Source organism: Ascidia mentula, chromosome 9, assembly GCF_947561715.1.
Source record: "Ascidia mentula chromosome 9, kaAscMent1.1, whole genome shotgun sequence".
NCBI lineage: Eukaryota > Metazoa > Chordata > Ascidiacea > Phlebobranchia > Ascidiidae > Ascidia > Ascidia mentula.
Genome location: NC_138574.1, coordinates 282,445 through 304,559, shown reverse-complemented (window position 1 = coordinate 304,559; position 22,115 = coordinate 282,445). Strand labels below are relative to the sequence as shown.

General features: G+C 40.6%; 1 protein-coding gene across 1 annotated transcript; it reads right to left on the bottom strand.

Annotated features, from left to right (window-relative positions):
- Positions 1 to 26: 26 nt before the first annotated feature.
- On the bottom strand, positions 27 to 18,199 carry LOC145913517 (sodium channel protein type 3 subunit alpha-like). The gene is made up of 40 exons (XM_083001215.1): positions 18,047 to 18,199; positions 17,164 to 17,316; positions 16,447 to 16,565; positions 16,132 to 16,227; positions 15,858 to 15,986; positions 15,119 to 15,240; positions 14,669 to 14,825; positions 14,344 to 14,515; positions 13,766 to 13,886; positions 13,423 to 13,480; positions 13,101 to 13,242; positions 12,226 to 12,348; positions 10,718 to 10,831; positions 10,412 to 10,603; positions 9,858 to 10,173; positions 9,580 to 9,702; positions 9,261 to 9,394; positions 8,978 to 9,125; positions 8,783 to 8,883; positions 8,582 to 8,716; positions 8,168 to 8,341; positions 7,779 to 7,949; positions 7,394 to 7,564; positions 7,050 to 7,225; positions 6,342 to 6,573; positions 6,057 to 6,158; positions 5,902 to 5,998; positions 5,510 to 5,706; positions 5,081 to 5,254; positions 4,710 to 4,832; positions 4,236 to 4,438; positions 3,781 to 3,883; positions 3,490 to 3,610; positions 3,177 to 3,355; positions 2,808 to 2,999; positions 2,470 to 2,589; positions 2,260 to 2,408; positions 1,999 to 2,129; positions 1,569 to 1,805; positions 27 to 1,249 (listed from the first exon to the last, which is right to left on the bottom strand). Exons 1-40 carry the CDS (start codon positions 18,161 to 18,163, stop codon positions 141 to 143), a joined length of 6,933 nt encoding a protein of 2,310 aa, XP_082857341.1. The 5' UTR covers positions 18,164 to 18,199; the 3' UTR covers positions 27 to 140.
- Between the last annotated feature and the right edge of the window lie 3,916 nt (positions 18,200 to 22,115).

Below are 22,115 nucleotides of genomic sequence, written 5' to 3'. Positions count from 1 at the left end.
GTGGATTTGAGCAAGGAAACGTCATCACTTCCTCAACGAGCTCATCCAGGTTGAAAACCGCCCCAACTTCAATCAGGGTGCGCAAAACCTCTTGGCTTAACTATCAGAATCACAGCATGCTGTAGCCCGCCACTCTCCGGTTAAGAAACACTTCGTTTCTCTACTTTTCCATTGCCGCCAGTGGGCGCACCTACGCGGTCGACAGTCATGTGACGAGGATATGTTACAATTGCCTCCGAGTTTCGTCGATCAACGGCGGGAGACGAAGGACCTTCTTCTTTGTATTCGTTGGCTAGGAAGGCGGCGTTGGAATTTCGCGGCGTGTTGTCATTATTGTTCTCAGCGTCCGATTCGGTCGGAACCGGTACAACAGCGCCGTCTAACGGAAAAGGTTTATCGTTTTTTTGTTGTAGTGCGGTGGCGCCCTCCGAGTGCGAGTTGGGCGACGATGACGTGGCCGAGAAGGGCGTGTTGAGCGGTGACGTAGTTGACGGGGTCGAAGACATCGTCATCGTGACCTCATTGATTAGAGACGTCGGACGGTGCATCGTGGTTACTATGGGAGCGGCGACTGTTTGCGTGGAGTTAATGAGGAGCGGGGATCTTGTTCCTGGAGTAGCGGATGTTGCCTCCTCATAGGAAGGAGGATGATCCCCCTGCTTATTAATCTCAACCTCCACTGTGGATAAGTGTTTTTTGATTGGAGAAACTCCATTTTCCGCGTCCACGTGGTTACCAGTAGCAACACCTCCTCCTCCACCCGCTGCGTCGTCACCATCATCGCTGTTGCTATGGTGATGATCGCCTGTACCTCTTGCTGCCTCACGATCGAGAAGATGCATTGATGCCATCCTGACTGTGTGAAGGACGCGGACTCTTCTCCACCATCGCTGGATGATCGTGGATGAGACTTCCTCCTGCTTCCGGCGGAGAGTGGTTGTGATCGGTTCATACGAGGCCTTGGATGGATTGGATGCCATGAACTTCTCCTCCATCTGGTATCTCAATCCCTCCAGAGCATCCGACTCTCCAAGGACTCTCTTAGTGAGAGCAAAGAGGACGTCGAGACAGTGAAGTCTATCCCCTATCACCATGGGAAGATCCATTGCAATCAGACTCCTGTTATTTGGTTTCGGGACACGCAGAGGAGACTCCAGGCTATCCACAAAGTCAGAGAGGTTGGAAAAAGTTATGAACTGGGTCGCCTTCGGGTCGAAACGCTCCCAAACCTCGTAGAACATTTCGAAATCTGCAAATACACGAAGATTGTCACAAATTGCGTTCATTACCAACTGTGACGTCACGATTACGCGAACATGCAGCACAGATTGGTTGCAAAAGTAACATCCAGAGGTATAATGCAACAATTGTTCAATTTGTCAAAACAACGACCACAAACACATTTGCATGCACGAGCGCCAGTGAACAGGTGTGTGAGGAAACCGGATGAGATTTTTAGTCACATGCGGGAATCAAACAGGAAACTGACTCTGTATCATGCGGAAGATAACAACACCGCACAGTCGCACAGAGAAGGATCGACATGCAATGAATCCCCAGCAACCCACCATCCTCGCCAAGTGGGTCTGAGCTCTCCTCGGTGGCAACGCCGAAGTTTTCCAATATAATCGCAATGTACATGTTGACCACAATTAGAAATGTGAATATGAGATATGTGACGAAGAAAGCGCATCCTGTGGTTGGATTCCCACAGTTTCCGAGTCCGTTGGGATTTCCATTGTTTAGATCCGGATCACAGTAAGGTTTGTCTGAGTCAAGGATTGGACTCAAAAGCCCATCCCAGCCTGAAAAGGATTAAAAATTATGTAACTTGTCACTATATTTTAGATATTGTAAATTTTCACTATATTTTAAGAGCTTTTCGTGATTATGGCAAAAAAGAAATACTCGGAATTTATTTTTTCAACTGCAAGAATTACCAAGTTGACACAAACTTTCGTTTGAATCGGAACAGAATTGTTTTATTACAATTCCCACCTGCTGATGTTGTAATCATAAACAAACACAGGAAAGAGTTTCCGAACGTTTCGAAGTTAAACATGTCGTCGATTCCGCTGTCACGTCGGACGTAAGCGAACTGGGACATCCCGAATATAGAGTAAATGAACCTGAATCGAACAAATATCTGTTATGCAGAATCACAAACAATATTTACTAAGCAGCAAACAGTTGTGGTAACTGATTCGACCTGCTTTGTTTCAGCTGATGACACGGCAAATTACGTCAAGGTTAACTTACATGACGAGGATGAGAAGTAAGCCAATGTTAAGAAGAGCCGGAAGTGACATCATAAGTGCGAAGAGAAGCGTGCGAATTCCCTTCGCTCCTTTGATCAGACGCAAGATGCGTCCGATGCGAGCAAGACGAATTATACGGAACAGAGTCGGCTGAAAAAGGTCACAAGTTACTTGAGCGGTCGCGTGTTTGAAATAAAGTCACGTGACGCACCTGAACGAAATATTCTTTTATGAGTTCGCTCATCGTGCTTCCAATGATGGAAAGGATAACCACGACCAGATCAAACACGTTCCATGGGTTCTTCAGGTAATGATGACGTAATGCAAATATCTGCAAAATCAGATCAAAATATTGACTACGTTTTGATAATTACACAATTAGCCCTATTAGACTTTGACATTGAACTGCAATTTCGTTTCCTCTCGCTTCATCAGGTGCAAATAATTTGTTATTGTTAAATTGTTTGTAGTCAAAACCAGAAAAGTACGTTTTGATAAAAAACATTTACGCGACTTTGAACGTCCATAAATGTTATTTTCTCCACCTACCTTAATGGTTGCTTCCCCGGTAAATATTGCCACGAACACGTAGTTGACGTACTCAAGAATGGCCGTAAAAGTGTCGGACATATTGTAAGACTCAATCATCATGGTGAGCATGTTGGATATGATCAGTATCATGATTGTGATTTCAAACATCTGATGCGTCACAATGTCAAACATCCAGCCCTGAAGTTTGTTCTGTAAAAAAACGCTTAATTTACCCAACATGTTTCTTCTATTTATGTTTTCTGCTTCATATTCGTTCCACGAAAAAATCATTATGCCGAAATACAGTGAAGAAGAACCAACAAAAATCATTTGGCTTTGACGGTCTTTATTTTCACACTTGGGTAATGAAAGCTCCTACAAACTCACTTTAGGTCGCGGCACGGGTTTCTGGGGTTTCTTGGAACCGAGTTTTTTTATTGCGTTGAAATATTTTCGTTGTTCTTCAGTCATGAAAATATCCTGACCCCCCAGCTTTTTCTTCTGCTGGTTAAAGTTGTCGATGATCACACCAATGAAAAGATTGAGTGTGAAGAAACTCCCGAACACTGTAAAAAACAAATATCTCAGACTTTCTGTGTTATTTTGGGACCTTAAGTAAATTAACACACAGAGTACGACGTATCTCGCTCATGTTTGCTACATTAAAATAGTTATTTTTCCTTTTATTTTTTCGACTCACCAATAAAAGCTACGAAGTAGAAATAACAGTAAAAGTTGGCTTCAAAACTTGGTTGCTTGTCCTCATACGTAATATCAACTGCGTCATACATGATAAATGTCCAACCTTTAAACGTTGCCACCTGGACAGAAACGTCATCATGTTTATTTCACAAACAAATATGATGGCTGGAAACATAGTTGTGTGCAATCGTGTATCAGATTAACTCTTACAGAAACGTCCTATTTATAATGAAAGTAGCCACGACCAAAAGTTCAAATATTCTGCGTTTGGAATCTGACAACCACGAACCTGAAGCAAAGCAAGATATCCGGCGAGAGCATTGTCAAAGTTAACTTTCCCATTGGTCCACTGGAAGTCGGGTGAAAGACTGGTCAATTCCTTGCACACCGTCCTGCAAATTAAATAGACAAGTTGAGGTGACTTCGTATCTTAACCTTCCCGACAACCAAGCTTCATAAGAAAAACCCGTTGTCCTTGTTGTTCATAAGAAACAGCGTTCTCACAACCAATTGTTAAGTTATACTTTCTATAAATAATTCAACTCAAAAGTTGCTTGCACGACGTCCGAAGGATCGATTACAGTGTATAGTTTTTATGACAGAAGAACTTTATGTCTGGCAGAATCAGCATTCAACTTTCCACTTTGGAAATGTGACCATTTTGTCCTTTTTTGGCGACAACAAACAAACCATGATCTAGTCAACATTTCTAGCAGCAAGATATTAAATTTGGTTTTTACTAACTTGTTAATCTCAGGGTACGTGAAGTTGAGATAGGTGAAGTTGAATGGGGGGAGCTTATATCCGCTCGTGATATTTGCGCACTTCCAGAACTTTCCAGCGAACAGATTCACTCCCATAATAGAAAAAATGAGCCAGAAAATCAAACAAACCATCAACACATTTGCGATCGAAGGAATTGCCCCAATCAGTGCATTCACCACCACCTGTACGTAATCATATATTGAATGCCACTGTGAGATTTTCCACCCATCCAGAGCATATATCGATCACATATATATCCACTGTGCAAGACTTCAACCACATCAGCAGCGGTTAATGGGGATTATCCCAGTTCAAGTGCAGTATGTTTAGTTAGAACTTTCACGAAGATTAAGAAGTAGTTTAACTTGTCTACTACCCAAAAGCATACGTCGAACTTAATGGGAAATATTATGGTGGATTGAAGTGAAATGAAAGGTTAATAATCTCATCCACCTTCATTCCTTCAAATCTGGACATAGCACGTAATGGTCGCAAAGCTCTCAGGGTTCTCAAGGATCTGATGCTGGTAATTTTATCCAGACCCACAGCCTCAGCTACAAGTCCCACCAAAGAAACCTGCAAAAAGTCGTGATTTGGTATCGCAGCTACTTTTTAAACCTAAATCACAACCAGATCTTTATATGAAAGTGGTTTATTCATAATTCTGAGAGTATATTTCCAAAGTGCTGAAAACATTCACATGTTTTATTTCGTTAAAACGTTTCGGCAAAAACTTATGAAACCATCAGTTCAAAATTGCTTGTTGTGGTTTAAATGTACAAATATACACGCGCATGACGTAGGTCACTACGTCACCAACTCACCCCGACGATGAGAAAGTCGAGCCAGCACCAGGCATTCGTGAAATACTTCTTGAATCCATACCCGACCCATTTAAGCAACATCTCCAGTATGAAAACGTAAGTAAAAATACGATCCGCGTATTTCAGGATTCTGCGAAGTGTTTTTCGGTCCCTGTAGTAAACATCTTCGAAAGCCTGCGGCAAATATTAGTTTAGTGAGTATTGTGAGGATGGCAATAAAATTGTGAATAGTTTTACAAAGAATTGACCATATATCCAAGGATGAATTCAATGGAATGTATACTTACAAAGCTTAAAATGCCATTGACAAACGCATAACCGCACATATCCTTAAGTATGACAAAAATTACACAAAAGCGTAGTTTACTGTCAGTAGTTAGTCCCAAAACGTAAACAATTTATTGTGAGAACCCGCACAGTTCCACTGACCAATGCAGCACTGCTGAGAAGAATCATGACGATGATGAAAGATTCAAACCAGGGATGTTCCACGATTCTGTAGCAGACTTTCCGAGCGTTCCACCAAACTCTGTAAAACCCTTCATCGGTTGGAGGGTCACAACATTGAAACCTGGCACTCCACTTGTTTGGCCAACAAGACGAAGGCTCGTTTGCAACTTCTCCTTCTGTGAAAGAAAAGATTTTTTTTAAATCGCTGTCAAGCAATCGACATAGAGATCGTAAAATTAACTCAAATTGAACCAACCTGAGCAAAGGGCACCAACATATGTGTATATTTTGGGTTTTATGAAATAGAAGTACAACAAGCTTCTCATGAACCAAATACTCGTTTATAATAAACAATAATCTTATTTTCCTACGTGCAGGTGCTTGACTTCTTTCCAATTCAGCTTGTCTCTTTTCATATTCACTGTTGCTCATCGAAGATACTGATCCTGACATAGTGCTTGTGGATCTCTGCAAATTTTCTATAACTTAACTCCACGTGGTAAAGAAATGACTTGACACAACTCACGTTTGTGATATCACTGCACAGGCTCGAATTGTCGGACGCGTTGTCACTTTCCCGAGTTTCGAAGTCAGATTCGAGAGCAGCGATCGGGACCACCATCGATTCCTGGTGATAAAAAATGTATTTAAATTAAATCCATAGACTTTGGGAAGGTTCGGTAAATACATTGAAATTATTACTTAAATAATAATTTCATTATAGCGGGACCTGAATAGGTAAATAGACTGTAATGTTTAATATGAGAGAAGCGTATGTATTAAGGAATTGTATAGAAAGCATCATTTCCACCTTGGTGAGGAAATCTTTTCCTGTTCCATCATCAGGTGAATCAAGAGGTATTTCGTATTTGCACTCAATTGTATTTCCAACATTTTCGCTTGTTGCGTAGCCATCAAGCCTGCCATCTGGCGGTGAAGAATTTGTATTTGGATCAACCACTACTGTCACCATATCGTTTCGAAAAATGTTCACAGCGTTGGCGCTCAGCCGACCTTCCTTGCCAAGAACTCCAGTTGATTGTCTACAAGAAAATGATTTAATGTTACGCTTGGTCTTGTCATATGGCAAAATTTTGTACAGAAAAAAGTGTGCTTTACTTCCGAAACAGGCGGACCAAAGTCGGGCCTTTGTTTAATTCCTGTTTGGTAATTTAAAAAGTTTGTTTCGTACAAATATTTCGCATCAGTTTACGTCCACCACTGTATAAACCAAAACCAGCAAACAGTCAGGTGATTCTGAGAATAATTCCCCCATTCTGTTGCAACTTATACGATTTTCTTATTGTGAATAATAATACCACAATCACAGAAGCGTTAATTTTGAGGCTAAAATCTTAGTGAAAAAAATTCGATTTGAATAAGACAGTGTGTTTGGTTCTTCTTAAAAGCGAAATAGAGTTTTCTCATATAACAAAACTAATAGATTTTAGTCCGGAATTTAACGTTTCTGTGATTGTGGTAAAAGTTATCACAAAAATTCTTCAGTTAGATTTCCCACCTGCATGATTTAGCGATGGAAGTTCTCCAACTTCGAACATTCCTTCGAAGGAAAGCGAGCCATCTGTTGATCCTCACTATGGATTGTTGGATGCTGTTTGGAGCCGAATCATCGTCGGGGTCAAAACTGTCAGCACTGAATGAGCTCAGGAGCAACGCAAGGAAGAGGTTGAGCACCTGAAAATTTTCACAACACCCGTGAACAAATATAAAATATCAGAGAGAACAAATTATTTTAAACAATTACAGTGTTGACTTTAAAAGCATAGAAATGTCAACATGCGTTTACAGCGGACGTATGCCAGATGAAGTAATCAGGTAAGATTCTGCTTCAAAAATATTTACCACAAGATTTCCAACAACTTGCACGAGGAGAAATACTGGAATGCATAAAGCGTACATGTCCCCTCCCCATCTCATGCAATCCCACATCGTTTCGATCCACTCCCCACATAAGATCCGGAAGACAATGAGGAAGGAATGACCGAAACCCTTCATATGCCAACGAAGGTCACCCTGAGCAAAGTAAAAAGTTTTCAAATGTTGTCCGCCAACACGGGGGAAGTAAGAACAGGAAACGGTGCAATTACTCAGCAAATTATATACTATAAGTATATTTTCTAAACCCCAGCAAAGACGCGACACCTAGAGGACATTTTTACGTTGGTTAAACTAATACGGTCGTCTCATCCGATATCCTATTTATAATAATAATAATAATAAAAGTAACCTCCACTGCTTCGTATCTCTCCCGGAACAATTGCATTCCAACCACAGCAAAGATGAAGAGGATGATGATGAGGATCAGAGTCAAGTTTCCGAGGGATCCCATGGAGTTCCCGATGATCTTGATCAACATGTTTAAGGTGGGCCAGGACTTCGCCAACTTGAACACTCGCATCTGCCATCAATAGATTGTTTGTAAATTGCAAATAACAACAGCTGAGTAGAGGTAAAGGAATTGGCGTTTTTCATTGACCCGGATCCAAATTTCTTTACTCGAAAAAAACTATAGTTTACATGAAGTAAACCACACGAAACAAGTATTTTGATCATTTCTTGGTTGAACATTAAAAATATCAAACTTAAGCTTGAAATCAATCCAGGATGTAAACCCACCAAACGGAAAGTCCTCAAAACAGATAGACCATTTACGCCCTCTAGCGGAAACTCTAGAAGGGAAACGGTGACAATAACGGCATCAAAACAATTCCAGGGTTCTTGGAAGTAGTAATAAGGATTAAGACCAATCATTTTGATGCAAAGTTCCGTGGTGAAGATCACAGTGAAAGCCTGGTAAACAATAGTTGTACCGATAATATGCGTGTAAGCAACAGCAGTAAAGGAATCTGTTTTGTTTCAAACAAGAACACGTTAGACACACATCGACAAAGTGACAATTCGCTGAGTTTTTTCAAGAAAAACTTGTTGCAACGCCTTCCTAATATTGATGAAAATATGTTCCTAATGAATGTGTTCTCAAAAATTAACTTCACTGCAATGAAAATAACCGGACATGATTGTGCAACTTACTATATTGGCGTTTTCCAAAACATGTTGAAAATCTTCGTCCATGGGCTTTTGTTCGATTGCCATAAATGCAGTGTTAATGACAATGCAGATTGTGATGAACAGATCAAAGAACGGATCGTCGCAGACCTTTTTCATCTGTTTGAATTTTCACAAGTTAAAAAAAAGGTTTCTTCGGGTCGAGTTATGACGTAAGAAACTCACCATTTTCTGGAGTTTAATCCAACATCCACAACAATTCCAGATACAGAAGATGTCGGTGAATTTGTACCAGCATGGCGTGCATTTCCGATCGTCATCCAAACCTTCAACAATTCACAACAGATTTTATTCGAGAACATTTGAAATATCGTCGACATGTTTCTTTCAACATTTTGAAATACGGTAACGGTCGGTTACCTTGGCTCATGATTGAAGCTTGACTCATTGCTCGTTGCTTCAAAACTTCAAGTTGAGGTTCCGTGAGATGATCGATGGAGGATAGACGGGACCGTGGGGTCGGCTTCAAAGTATCCATGTGGATTATCTCACATTCACCGGAATACGACTTCAACATGAAGCAGAAGATTACAACAATTACTCCAAATACATAAAAAGCGTAAAAAACACTTCGCACGTAAGTTGGTGCCTTTACAAGCAAACGTTGATAGAAATGTACAAACTTTTAAGGCGGAATCCTTACCTTGGCGTCGTATTCGTTGATCGCTTTCTCCACTACAACATCCGGGAGTGTAGTAGCAGTAGAACCTCGATGGATGAGCGAAACGACCCCGTTCCTATCAACAACTGTTCCGTTGTTAGACAAACTTCCTCTTCCTGTATAAAAACATCTTCTTTATTACCATCATCTTAAATATAAAAGGTAAGAAATCTATATTTGATATTTCTATTTAGTTGAATATTTCTAGGTTACTGCTGCCAGAGGAATTAGAAGGCCATTGGTACGCCTTAACGTGGGCATAATAATTGCTTGAAATTCGATTAAGTTCCTAACATCTGACCAGCTGGAATCCGGGATTTTGCCAGCTTTTTGTTTCCGATGGAATGATCACCAGTTGTTATTACGTCACAAATGCTTGCGTTTTCCGAACCTTCGTCATCCGCGAAGTCCGAATCGTGGCCACCTGGAAAACAACATGGAGATTGTAGATTATTCTAACCATGGTAAAATCTCACTAAAACTTGTGGGTTTTTGCACAGAGAGACGTTAAAGCCACTGGACCAAATTTCCAACGAATTTTTCCAACGAGCTCAAAACAGGAAGAAGATTATCACCAACCTCCACAACTGAACTGACTTCCCTCACTCTCCTTCCTCATCCTTCCAGATCTTCCACCTCCCAACATCTTCTCATGCTCCGCTCCCACTTCAAACTCCCGTTTCATCACAGCCGGAGACATCCTCAAACTTCGGAAAGAAGATCTTGGAGTAGATCCTGAACTCCGTAGGATGCCATGAGGATGATGAGGAACCTCCAATGACTCCGACTCTCTCCTGGTCTGACTCTGGTGGAGTTTGTTCACCGCATCCTGGATTACTTCCGGCGAGGGAAGAGTTCCTGTGATCTTGGGAGCTCTCCCTCCATTCATTCCAATCTTTAAAAGGAAATATTTATTTAGGAGGAAACATTACTTAATGATGCCAAGCGGTTGATCCACATTTACGACACTCCTACTTCAAGCCCAATGTACTGCAGCCGATTCTTTTTGCGTTTAAGCATAACTGAAAGTAGAATGACGCTAACGTGTGTAGAAAACGTTTTTATAATTATAATAATTAAGCAAGCACAGATGAAGTATCAACATTCCAACACAATACTCAGTGGAATCAAACCTCGACGGCAAGTTTCGAAGCAGCTTGACGCGCAGCGACTTCTTTTTCTCTCTTCTCTCGAATCGAGTTGCTAAGCAACCGTAAACTTCCTTTGTCCGTTCTTTTTATTGACGAAGGACGAGAAGATTCCGAATCCTTGGCTCCGGATCGTGGAGTGGATGGAGTGGAACACGCGGGGGTTATCCGACTCGCCTAAAGTGAGGGGAGTGAAATGTTTCGGGTTTCCAAGTTTTTTATGACGTCATAAGGAGGCGCCTGCTGGCATTGACGTCAAACATTTTTATGCCACAAGGTTAAAAATCTTACCCTTCTGCTTTGTAGTCGACTCTCGGCTCTGTTTACTTCCTCCAGGATCGCCATCAACTCCTCCTTCTTCCTCAGCATCTGAGCTTTCTTCCTCTCCTCTTCATCGGCCACGATCTGTACGTGGAAGTTGTTTTAAATGATGTCGGAAACTTGTGAATGTTTGACACAAAACCTCCTCAGGTTTAAATAATGTTTGTGTCATTCTTGCTGCGAATGAAACTTCGCAACAAACCAAGTAACCATTTGAGTGGAAATTAGCTCTTGTGTTCAAAGTTACCAATGCTTTGTTAATTTTAAACGTTCACTATAGTTATCATTACAAGTCAGAAGGTAAACGTGAACTCGCCAACCCCGAACCCGCCGCTCTTGGAAGTTTCGATGTGGAGAAGTATATGTTATTAGCACAATGCAGTAGCCGCCCATGCAATCAATACAACGTAACAATGCGCTCTGTCGGGCGCCCTCTCTCCTCAAAATCGATGTGACTCAAGTCGGGTAGAAGGGAGTGGGTCCTCGAAAGCTCCCAAAACTTGTGCCCGTAATCAATTATAGCGGAATATTCAGTTTAAGCGCCATTCATCGATCGAGTTTTGTAGTTTCTCCGTCGAGTTTTGCCCCATCTTCGATCGTACCGCCAAGTTTAAATGCATTTTCAATGTCACTTTGTGGGGAAGGAAAAATCTAATCTTATTCCGAAACGATTAAGTCAAGTTTTTTGAAGCTGTAGGGTTAATAGCTTTTAAGTGAGTATTTAAATATGGATGATAATGAAGTCAGCTTTGCTCACGAAAAAGGTTACACAGTTTTAATGACAACTGACACGTATTTACTGACGTCGTGAAATCATAAAATTTGTTGATTTCTCAGATATTATTGTTTTCTTGTTGCTCGTGCAGTTGTAACATTGAAAAAAGAAATACGACCACAACGTATGGTGTGAAGGGTGTGGAAATACTGGACAAGAATGCAGCAATAGGTTTTAGTGATGCACCGAAACAGCATTTTTTTTATTCGGCCGAAACCGAATATTCGGCAAAAGTTGCCGAACAAATTCGGCCGAATAAACCGAAACTAATTTTGGTATCCATCTCCTTAAAATCGCAATAAATTTAAATAAAACATGTGCTAGAATGCATCTGATCCTATCATACAACCTTTTATTGGCACTTAAAGAATGCTGTACCAACTGCTTAAAGTTGATTTCGGTGACAATTACCAAATAAAACACACTAGTACAGTTTGAACAATGATTCTAAACTATACTAAACTTTGCGTACCAGTGTTGCATGCAGTAAAAAAGTTTCGAATAATTATAAAAACCTTGGTTTCGGCCGAATAAATTCGGCAAACCGAACTTTCGGTGCATCCCTAATAGGTTTCAGTAATCTATTGTACACTTACGTACTAAATATCCCCCCTAAAAAGCGGTTTAAGTTTCGAGGGACATGGCCAAGTCCAGTGACTACATCCACCCTACGTAATGAATATTCACTTCACTCTAATCTTACCTGATGTTGTTCTTCATACGCCATCGCCACCACAGCAAGGATGAGGTTCACGAGGTAGAAAGATCCAATAAAGATCACCACCATAAAGAAGATTAGATAAACCGATCCGTTTGCACGCAGCGTCTGTCAATGTATTATTCATGATTAGCTATTTGGTGTTGGAGAGTTAACCTTGAGTGAAAAGTGGCTTCGCAGTGTGCCACACATTATCGCATACATTATGTAAACTCCAATTAGCGCTAATATACAAAGAGCTTTCCGCCTCTTTCCAGTTTCCATCTAGAGTTTCCTAATTTTTGTGCCAAGCTGTGACGTAAAACACTTCCTGCGCTTTACTGTTGGTTCTGAATCCCAGCCAGATTCAATGGAGTCCCAAGTAGTAATTAGCAAAACAAATATGTTCAAGGAAACATAGAGTTGGATAATTATTGCTTGCATTAAAACATCCACAAGCTTGGTAAATGTGAATGCTCAAAACTCGGCATATATTATCTCAACAGCTACAAGGCTTTCCAATACATAGAAACTCTCTTAAATATTAATGAAAGGCAGGCAAGGCGTACTTCCGCCATGTACAGTGTTTCAGGGGCATTATTTTTCATTTATAATTCACCACCTCCACTTAAGACGCTTCGCAGTCTCGCAAAGGCGAGAAATATTTGTAAAACCACGAAACTAATATAAACTCGATGACGTGGAGAAGGTTGAGAAGTTGGACGTAATCCAGAGTTAAATAAAACCTCAGACTAAAAAGTTCTTCGGATGTTGTTTCATAATACCTTTTACCCAACCTTGCAGATTAAGTTTTAACACCACAACTACACAAGGAATTAGAATCCAAATCTCTCCATCTGAATCTTGGGCCTAAGACATACCAACATATAAAGGTTTTCCCAATAATCTTGAGCCATCAGACGGAACAAGGATAAAAATGCCCACAGGAAGTTGTCGAAACTCGTGTATCCGAAGTTCGGGTTTTCCCCTGTTTGATAGCAAGTAAAGCCATCCCAACATTGCCTGAAGTCAACGTGATCACGTGGTTAAAACTTATTTAATACGTCACAAGCACACTACGCATAAATACACAAATAAGTGGTTTTATACACAAATAAGGTCCAAATTTGTCCTTGATAGTTGAAAAATATATCCTACGTCACTCTCCCATCAAATGTGACGTGTATAAAGTTGGGTACTTACCCCGCTTGGGAACTGTTCCCACAAAGCCATGCCGCTCCCCTCACAAAGCAGTAATTGCCTGAAATCAAAGAAGTGTTTGAAACAAACAAGTCCCATGTACTAATAACCTGGGTTAGAATTACTCGCACGGATGATTGTGGTACTGAATAATACAACACCCTACTTTAACAAACCGCGGTAATTACTGGCTTCGGTAAATAAAGAAAAAGCGCCCAATGTTTGTTTTTCCACGTTAAAAAAGATTTTCAAACAAAATTTACAAATCGACATATTTTGTGTGATAATAAAGTGAGATTGACGATATTTTACTGCAGATGATTAAGAAAGTTGTTCATGATCTTACATTCGTCTCCAATCCAGTCTTCAAAGCTCTGATTGAACCAACCCCTCATCCGAGATTCGTTACTGCATTTCGGATCCGGATTCGGATCGCACATCATCGGTAGTGACACGAGAGCGCCATCCTTTGGCCAAAATGTAGTTGTTTAAGGGAACAATATTCGCGGAAATTGAAAAAATATTTAATTGATCAAAGGCTGAATTGAGGGGGTGCGACATGACGTCATTATGTGTGACGTCAGTCTAGTTTGGCGGAATATCTCCAACTTCGAAAGAAACCTTTTGCAGGCAATCAAATGTTGCGCTAATCTGCTCTTGTGTAAAAGTGGCAGGTTGCACAACTGATGCGATTGATTGGTTTAATCAAAATCTATGTTCGTATTTGTGTTTTAATCATTTATCGATCGATATCAACGACATCTTGTTCGAAGAGAAAACCAACCAATATGTATTCCCCAAACTCGCATGCGGCCAAATTATGAATCACTGAATGTGGCCACTGAATATTTCCCGGGGTCCAAAGTTTTTACAAACACCGACGTCACTGAGTTTGTCACAAATACGAGATTTTTTGATTCTCACCAAATCCATTGAACTGTTTGTTTCACTGACTGGAATCATTTGACCGTCTGTTGTCTTAAATGCGAACTGTGAAGCTCGGAGATCTGGAGGGATGTGGTATGACCTCACAAACGGCTCTGTGACGTTGACGTAATCTTGTGATTCCCACGCATCCAACAGTGTCTTGTTGTAACTGCACAAGAACAAAAGATTTAGACCACGTACGGATTACCTTTGATCGATGCTGTTTCAATTTACCCCGGTTCAAAGGCGGGACATTTCACATTCTTTGGTACAAATAAATACTTTTTAAAAGACTGGGCGAACAACTGTCGTCCCGCGTTACCTCGGTGGCCACGTTTTTATGCATTTGTTTCTCAAGCTTCCCATGAAGAGTTGAAGTCCGATGAGCGCGAATACAGAGAGTCCGAAGAGGGTGAGGATCATGACGTCCTTCAGGGCTTTCACCGACTCAATGAGAGCTGAGACGATCGCTTTAAGTCCTGAAATATCAAAACCATAAAACATTCTGCTTTGAACAACAACATTTGGGCAATTTATGTCAAATGGAGATGGAGATATGACGTCATGCAGTGCAGCATGGTTACGTCAAATAAATTGACGTCAGCGTAACACGTTTTCTTGTCTAATGAATTATGCATGGTATGAAGCTTGTCATGCTGAGAAAGATTTACACAAATCTGAACGAATTCCTTCTCATTAGTTTTTGTGCCGCACAGAATACGAATATTCATAAAAAAATGTTCAGTTATTCGTGAAGTTTGTTTGAATTTACCCGGGATGGCTGAGATCGCTTTGAGCGCACGAAGGACACGGAAAGCTCGGAGTGCGGCCATTGCTGGAATCTTCTTAGCTTCGCCACCTCCAGCCATCGCATCCATCACAACATCCAGGTAACTGGAAATGAAGATGGGAAATGAAAGCATGCACAATAGCGCCCCGTAGCGAGTTTTATGGACAAGAAAATACAAATGTGAATCTTATCCTCTCATTTTTAAACCTGTTACTTGAAACTTATCACAAAATATTAGTCTTTTTTGTGAAGTTATTGAAGAAAGGATGAAAGTTGTGAATTGCACGCAAGCATGAAGCAAAGTAGAAGAAGAAGGAAGTCAGAGTAGAAACCTTCGCTGGAGGAAATTGTCTTAAAAGTGCGGACGACACGAAAGGCACGGAGTCCAGTAAGACTGCTCACGTGGATGCCAAGAACATAGAGAAGGTCAGATAGAAATCTGCCAGTTCAATTTAAGCTTTAGGAAATTATGATGTCACAATGTTCAAAACATGAAAGGAAATTAAAGGAAAGTAAATTACTAAAAAATAATGACAGTATTCAGTTGGTCTCAAAAAGTTATTCAACACAAAAATATCAAATTGCCGAATTAACGCCATATGTAAACAGATAAAGCATTTCGATCAAACAGATAATTATAGAAATCCACGCAGGAAACTATGGGACAGCGTTTGTCCCTGGAATAACAAACGAACAAACAAGGAACAAAATAGGAACTCACGCTGTTGCGATCACACTAATGTCGAGTAAATTCCAAGGATCCCTCATGTAAGTGAACTGGGTTAGAATAAAACCTCTGGATAAAACTTTGACGATCATCTCCAGTGTGTAGATGGCAAGAAAAATACGTCTACAAAAATAATGGACGGTTAAACTACGTCGATAGTTGGCTACAATGGTCTCGGTTGATGATCTAATTCATTCTGATACTTAAATTAAACACAGTCTTAAACTTAAATATGTTTGTTGTCATCACAGTTACTTTGTCCACTTACTCGACGTAATTATTGACCCAAGGTTTGTCTGTGTTGTTTTGGGTCATGAAGAAACAGTTGACGAGAATCGTCAGCATTATAATGCTGTTGAAAAGCGTGGAAACGGACAGAAAAAAGTTGGTTAAGGAATGGGACAGGTTGGACTTTATAAGGTCAGCTGACAAACCCAACTACACGTTTATAACGTAATAAGCTAACCCAAAAATATAATCTGAGTTTAAATTCACACAACTTAATCAGTCACACGGTACGCGCTAAAACACCCTCAAGTGTTACCCCACGCTTTACACGAAATGCGAATTTAAAAAAGGATATCAATGCACGAGGACCCGGTTGGCAATCCTCCGCACAATGCTTAGTGGACTGAAGCAAAACAAAGCCCGACTTGCATTGAATCTGTAGATCAGATAGTTCTGGTCCAATATGATGTAAGTCTGCACAAGAACAAAATATCGTTATAACGACTTGCTCGATTCCACAGTAGCGGCAACATTTCAATTTTTTTCAGGATAAGTTTATTAAAGGGTAAACAACCAAACTTTTCTCACAAGTTTGCTTAAAACAATTCCTATTCCATGGAGCGTGAATAGTGTGGATCCCTAAAGTTGTCAAACCCCTAAACTCCCAGCCCCGATCGTTTTGTTTCAGTGAGGGCGGAGCCAGACTTTACAGTAGTTTTTGCCTCATGCGTTGGTTCGATGAATTATTTATCAGGGCTACAATCGACTGCACTTTCAAGTTTAATGTCCCACATTTTCCTGCACAGCTAATAGACAACTTCCAAACTTCGTTCCAGACTAATTATCGCACTACATTATACAAATTAAACAATGCGCTACTTTTACTATCAAAAATAAACATCTTTCGCTCCATAGAAAAGTTGTTAAAAAGTGTTTTAGGCGGAAAAAAGCTCCCAGGAACCAGAAGCTATATATTGAAATCTACAGTCCTTTACCACAAGAATCGTTGATTCAACAAACCTGATTCCCACCGATCACATTATGACGAAACGAACATTACGCAATAACTCACATTCTTATCGTCATAAAACTCGTCGGGGTCAACCAAGGGTCGAAATTTGCAATCGTCCGGGACATCCCCTTGCAAATATTCAGGTAGGGTTTTCCCCGCCTCGAGGTCAGAGGTCGCATGGGCGTTCTTTAAAACTTCTTCCGTTTCATCTTCCTGAACATTCAACAAAAAGTTTAAGCGAAATTTCCACTTAAAATCAAAGCAGTTTATTTTTGTTCCATTTGTTGTTGAATTTTTGAAACTCGCGTAAATGTAGTTAGATTTCAAGACCGTTGGAACCCAAAAAAATCAAAATAAATTAAAGAACAAAGTTTTCCACATTGGAATTAACCTATTGTGACGTCATTCCGCTAACGACGTCGTTGGAAAGTAATCTGGTGTTTGTTATGTCGGGGGAAGGAATTTCCAAAGTTTACAAACAACACAAGAAACGTCAAGGCGAAGTTGGGTTAAGGAAAATTCCGCACGTGATCGATATATTGACGAACATGTGACGCGCGATGCATTGGCGCAAGAAGCGTTCTGCGGAATGTTTTACGCATGACTAACCCACCCTCCGTACCAACATTGCGGGAGCAAATAGTCGCGTTTTGTGTTCAGGAGTATTTTAAATGAAGTGTGATGCCACGGCGAGGGTGTAAGTAAAGGATCGATCGTTGAAACAAGAAGGAATCCAGCACATAAATATTTTAAAAGGTCATTATGTGGGTGCAGGGGGGGTGGACTTAAAAGCAGAACTTCAACCGACGACAACTCAAACTTTACACAATAAGTTTTCTTTTAAATATTTTTTGCGACCAAAGTTAAGATTTAAATACACCCCTACCGTGACCACAGGAATACGAATGCAGACGACAGAAACCTCCACAAACTTCACACTAACCTTGAACGTCTTCTTTCTTCTCTTATCATTGGTCAATGCAACGATCCTCTCCTGTTCTCGAATCTTCTCTTCCGTCAGGGGGGTGAAGAGGATATCCAGCAGGGTCAGCGTCGACATGACGTCACCGACCGATTACGTCATTCGGAGAAAGGTGTCCGCTGTCCTGTGAAACACGAAACGTTAGTTTACAAGTTGGGTGTTATCTGGTTGAAACCGCAACCCCGACCCCACGAACATCACATCAAGTTTCTCGTAAAACAACTACCTGACGTCTGCAATGACGTCACTACTGCGTTACACGTCATCGAATATGATTTTTTTTGGTGGTGCAGTTGAACTTAATGAAGACTTGGCATGAATGGGAATTTATCGATCGGTCGTAATTACGTTGATCTGAGCTCCCCTACCTCGCCAAACACGCCCCGCTTGAACAAATAAAAAATCCTCAGTAAAACTTAAAGCAGAAATACTGTGATAATTTCAACGTCATTGTTGTAATATTGGATCAAAAAGTCAAAACACAAACATACGATTGATCAACGTTGTAACATATTTTTATGTGCAAATATTGCAAATATGTTTACATGTTTATGACTATTTTTTACTTTCACAGTAAAAAAAAGGCATCACAAAATATATTTTTTGAAACAATCTTCGAAAGATGGCGGACATCGAGGCACCTTCTGTTAGTTTCCAACAATCTGGTCCATTTCACAGTCGACCTGGTTTTGATTTTGAAATATTCATGACCAGCTCATCGTCACCTGTGCCCCGTCACGCTTCGGTGCTTTTTAATTAACTGTCACGCCTAAGTGCACAACTGTTTCAAACAAATTTCGCTGCGGAAAGAACTCTCTATTTCGTCACAAATAGCGACGCGGTGGACTTACTTTATTGTTGACGTTGTTTCTTGTGTTTTGGGGACAAGTTAACCAGCGTCACACCAAAAGTTACACTTCACCAAAAACCTACATCAGGCAAACAAATGTATTCTCATTACGAACAATTCTAAAAAGGAAGTCCAAAAATTCACGGCAAAGTCGCAGCAGCAAATCATAAATTTCTCGAAAATTCTTGAGACTATTTCTGTTCTACATCAGGTGTGGTTTGCTGCGGATCGCTGTATGTTTGTTGTGAAATTCGTGCGTCAAATAAACCATGAGCTGAACGTGTATAGCGGACCCTCCCACTGATGACTGACTGATAATTTAACTTTGTTTGTTTGTAAAACCGCTGCATTCTTTGCCCTCACAGATTGAAATTCGCTGCAGTTATCTGAAAATATCGTCGTACTTAAAACTTTACTGAGAAGAAACAAAATGCACAAAAATCAAATAATGCCCGGAAACGGAACAAGAGCTGTCATAAAAACAATTAAGTTTGAGTGTTACGTCATAAACGAGTTAAATCTGGACGTCACAAAGCGTTAACCGGGCGACGGTGCGACCTTTCTACTAAATGTAAAAGCGCCGGAGAAGCGAAGGACGGGCAGAAGAGTTTCAATAATTGATGAGGGGGTTGGCGCCGTCGCTAAAAGTACGAGGCCGGAAAATTTTGCCGGCTTTTCAGGAAAGTAGAGGGCGCGGTTTTCTCTGTGACTTTCCGGTAAATTTAAACCACTTAAGGTATTTCTGCAAATGTCAAAGTTTCAACGACGCCATACTTAAAACCAACCTATATTGGTTAAAACTGAACGTGAAGTTGGGATTACTGAACCCGTTTGGGCGCTTGATAATCTTTGTGGTTTAATCGGTGCCCATTCTATTTAGTTTTCTTTGTTTAGTGTTCTTTCGCGTTAATGCTTTTTCCGCAAAATGCACATGATTTGGTTTGATTTGATTGGTATTAAATTGAAACCTATGCCCTCACTTTTAAAGTCAGCAAAATTGTCAAAGACAAAACATTTCACAAAGAAACCAAACTTACAAAAGTGACAGAAAATTTTGCCCTAAGCGACCACAGACCTGACCACCATATGAGCAACTTTGAAGAAAAACACCCCGCAACCTTGGAACCACCAGGGATTTGATAAGCAACATGAATTTGGACATGTGGCTTCCTAAAGCGATCCAATCATAGCTTGCCAATACGGTCGCCTGTAGCTAATTGCGATCGCGGCGCGCGCGCGTAGCCGACGTTTGATGTCGAACACTTCGCCCTCCCACGTGACTTGAACTCGTAACCTCGTCTTCAAGGCTGGTGAATCAAATTGGAGTCATGCGACTGCAGATATACCATATGGGGCAACCGAGTCAATGTATACACTGACTGCATGGAATCAACCTTCACGCCCTTCAACATACTTCAATACACTTTATTGTGGGGGAACAAATCGTCAAGTTTGTTTGAAATTTCAACCCCATTTTGTGAAAGTTGCGAAAGAAAAGTTTAATCTTAATATTTGTTCCAACATTGTTCCATGCGTGTTTTCACAGAAAGGAATCATTTTTAAGTTTTGACGCCGCACAAAGTATGTTTTGTATTCGAATAAAGATGGTCGACGGAAGAAATAAAAACCTGATTCGTTGCTGGTCTTGGCAACACAAATTATATTCGAACATGGAGCGATTCGCGTCGCTTTAAAACCAGCTCGGTCTCTGGTGTTGCGGAGCTGAGGGAGGGGGGCAATAAACCGGGAAGTTTACGACACTCGCAGATGAAGCGAATCAGTCGTAATGAGCGGACAGATGCGTCCACCCTGCGGTCGCGGATCAATAAAATTACCGATACCACGTTTGACCAATGCGAGAGAAAGTATTTGACTTTTGCCCGTCGTGTTTCTGCCTGTGGTTTACAAAGTTATTCCTTAAATAAAATACCATGTTAAATAGTAAAGTGGAAGCCAGTATGCTGTTGATCACATTACCTAAAAGCGTCGACGCTTTGCTGCGTGTAGCTCAATATAGCACTGATGATGAACGCAGTTAGTGTTTGAAACGTCTACTTTTGGTAATACAATCAACAGCATATTAGCTTTGGCTTTCACATTTCTATTGGTTTACTCCAAAATACCATGTAATAGCCAATATTGTTCAGTATACATTTTAAATACAACTGCGTCCAGGACAAAGAACATGCAATGTCAAAACTCTTCGTTTCAAGGTTAAGTATTTGGTACCAAACTTATAATCATTTTCATGAAGAAACAAAACTATCAGAAGTAAAATTAATTTAAAACAAAACTTGGTTTCTGTGCATTACTATGCAGTGGAGTTCACCTTAGCACACGAACGATTTGTGGAACTATTCTAGTGTTAAGAAAGATGGAATATTCGCCAGTTTTGTCACAAAACAATTCGTCGTTAAATATCGAAGATCAGATTGAACTCGAAAATACGATTTAAAGAAATATCGAATACAAAGCTATCTTAATGTGGTGACGATAATTGAGAATCCAGAAGCATTTCTAAAGAAATTTTGTTACCGAAATTTTCGCGGATTCGCACTCAGTTCATTTTCTCGTGTTGGGAAAAATAGGAAAGTTATTGGAAAAGCAGCTGCCCCACCACCAAAACATCTCCTGACTTTAAACGCGTTCCCCGTGTTTGAATTATTGATGCAAGTTACCCGCACGATAATCACGTGATCTATGACTGCCATCCTTCGTGCGGTGGAGGATGGAAAGGAACAAAATCATTCGAGGAACACATTTTGATTGTTACCGCACAAAGAAAACGCCCAAAACAATCCAAAGGTGTTGAAAGTTAGAGTAAAGGTTATCAACGCTATCATTGAACCCAAATAACCTCAAAGTTATGAAATATTTCTACGAGAAGCCTTGTTTGAACGTGTTTAAATCACTCCACGTGTGTTTGTTGTCTGAACATTCATGCGTCAAACCCTTGGCTCGGTGACTGCGAAATCCTCGAACAATGAACACAGCGTGTGTGAAAGGTTGTGTTGCTCGTTTAGTCGGTTGCTGCTGCAGGTGCTGTGTAATAAACACCTGGTAATTACGTGAAGTGGAAATGTAAGTGCGTTTGATCATCAGATGACGTCACAAACCAAGTGTTTTTGCTCTTTTTCGTCAATAGAACCTCATGTGAGCGTCAGAATACAACGGAACGTC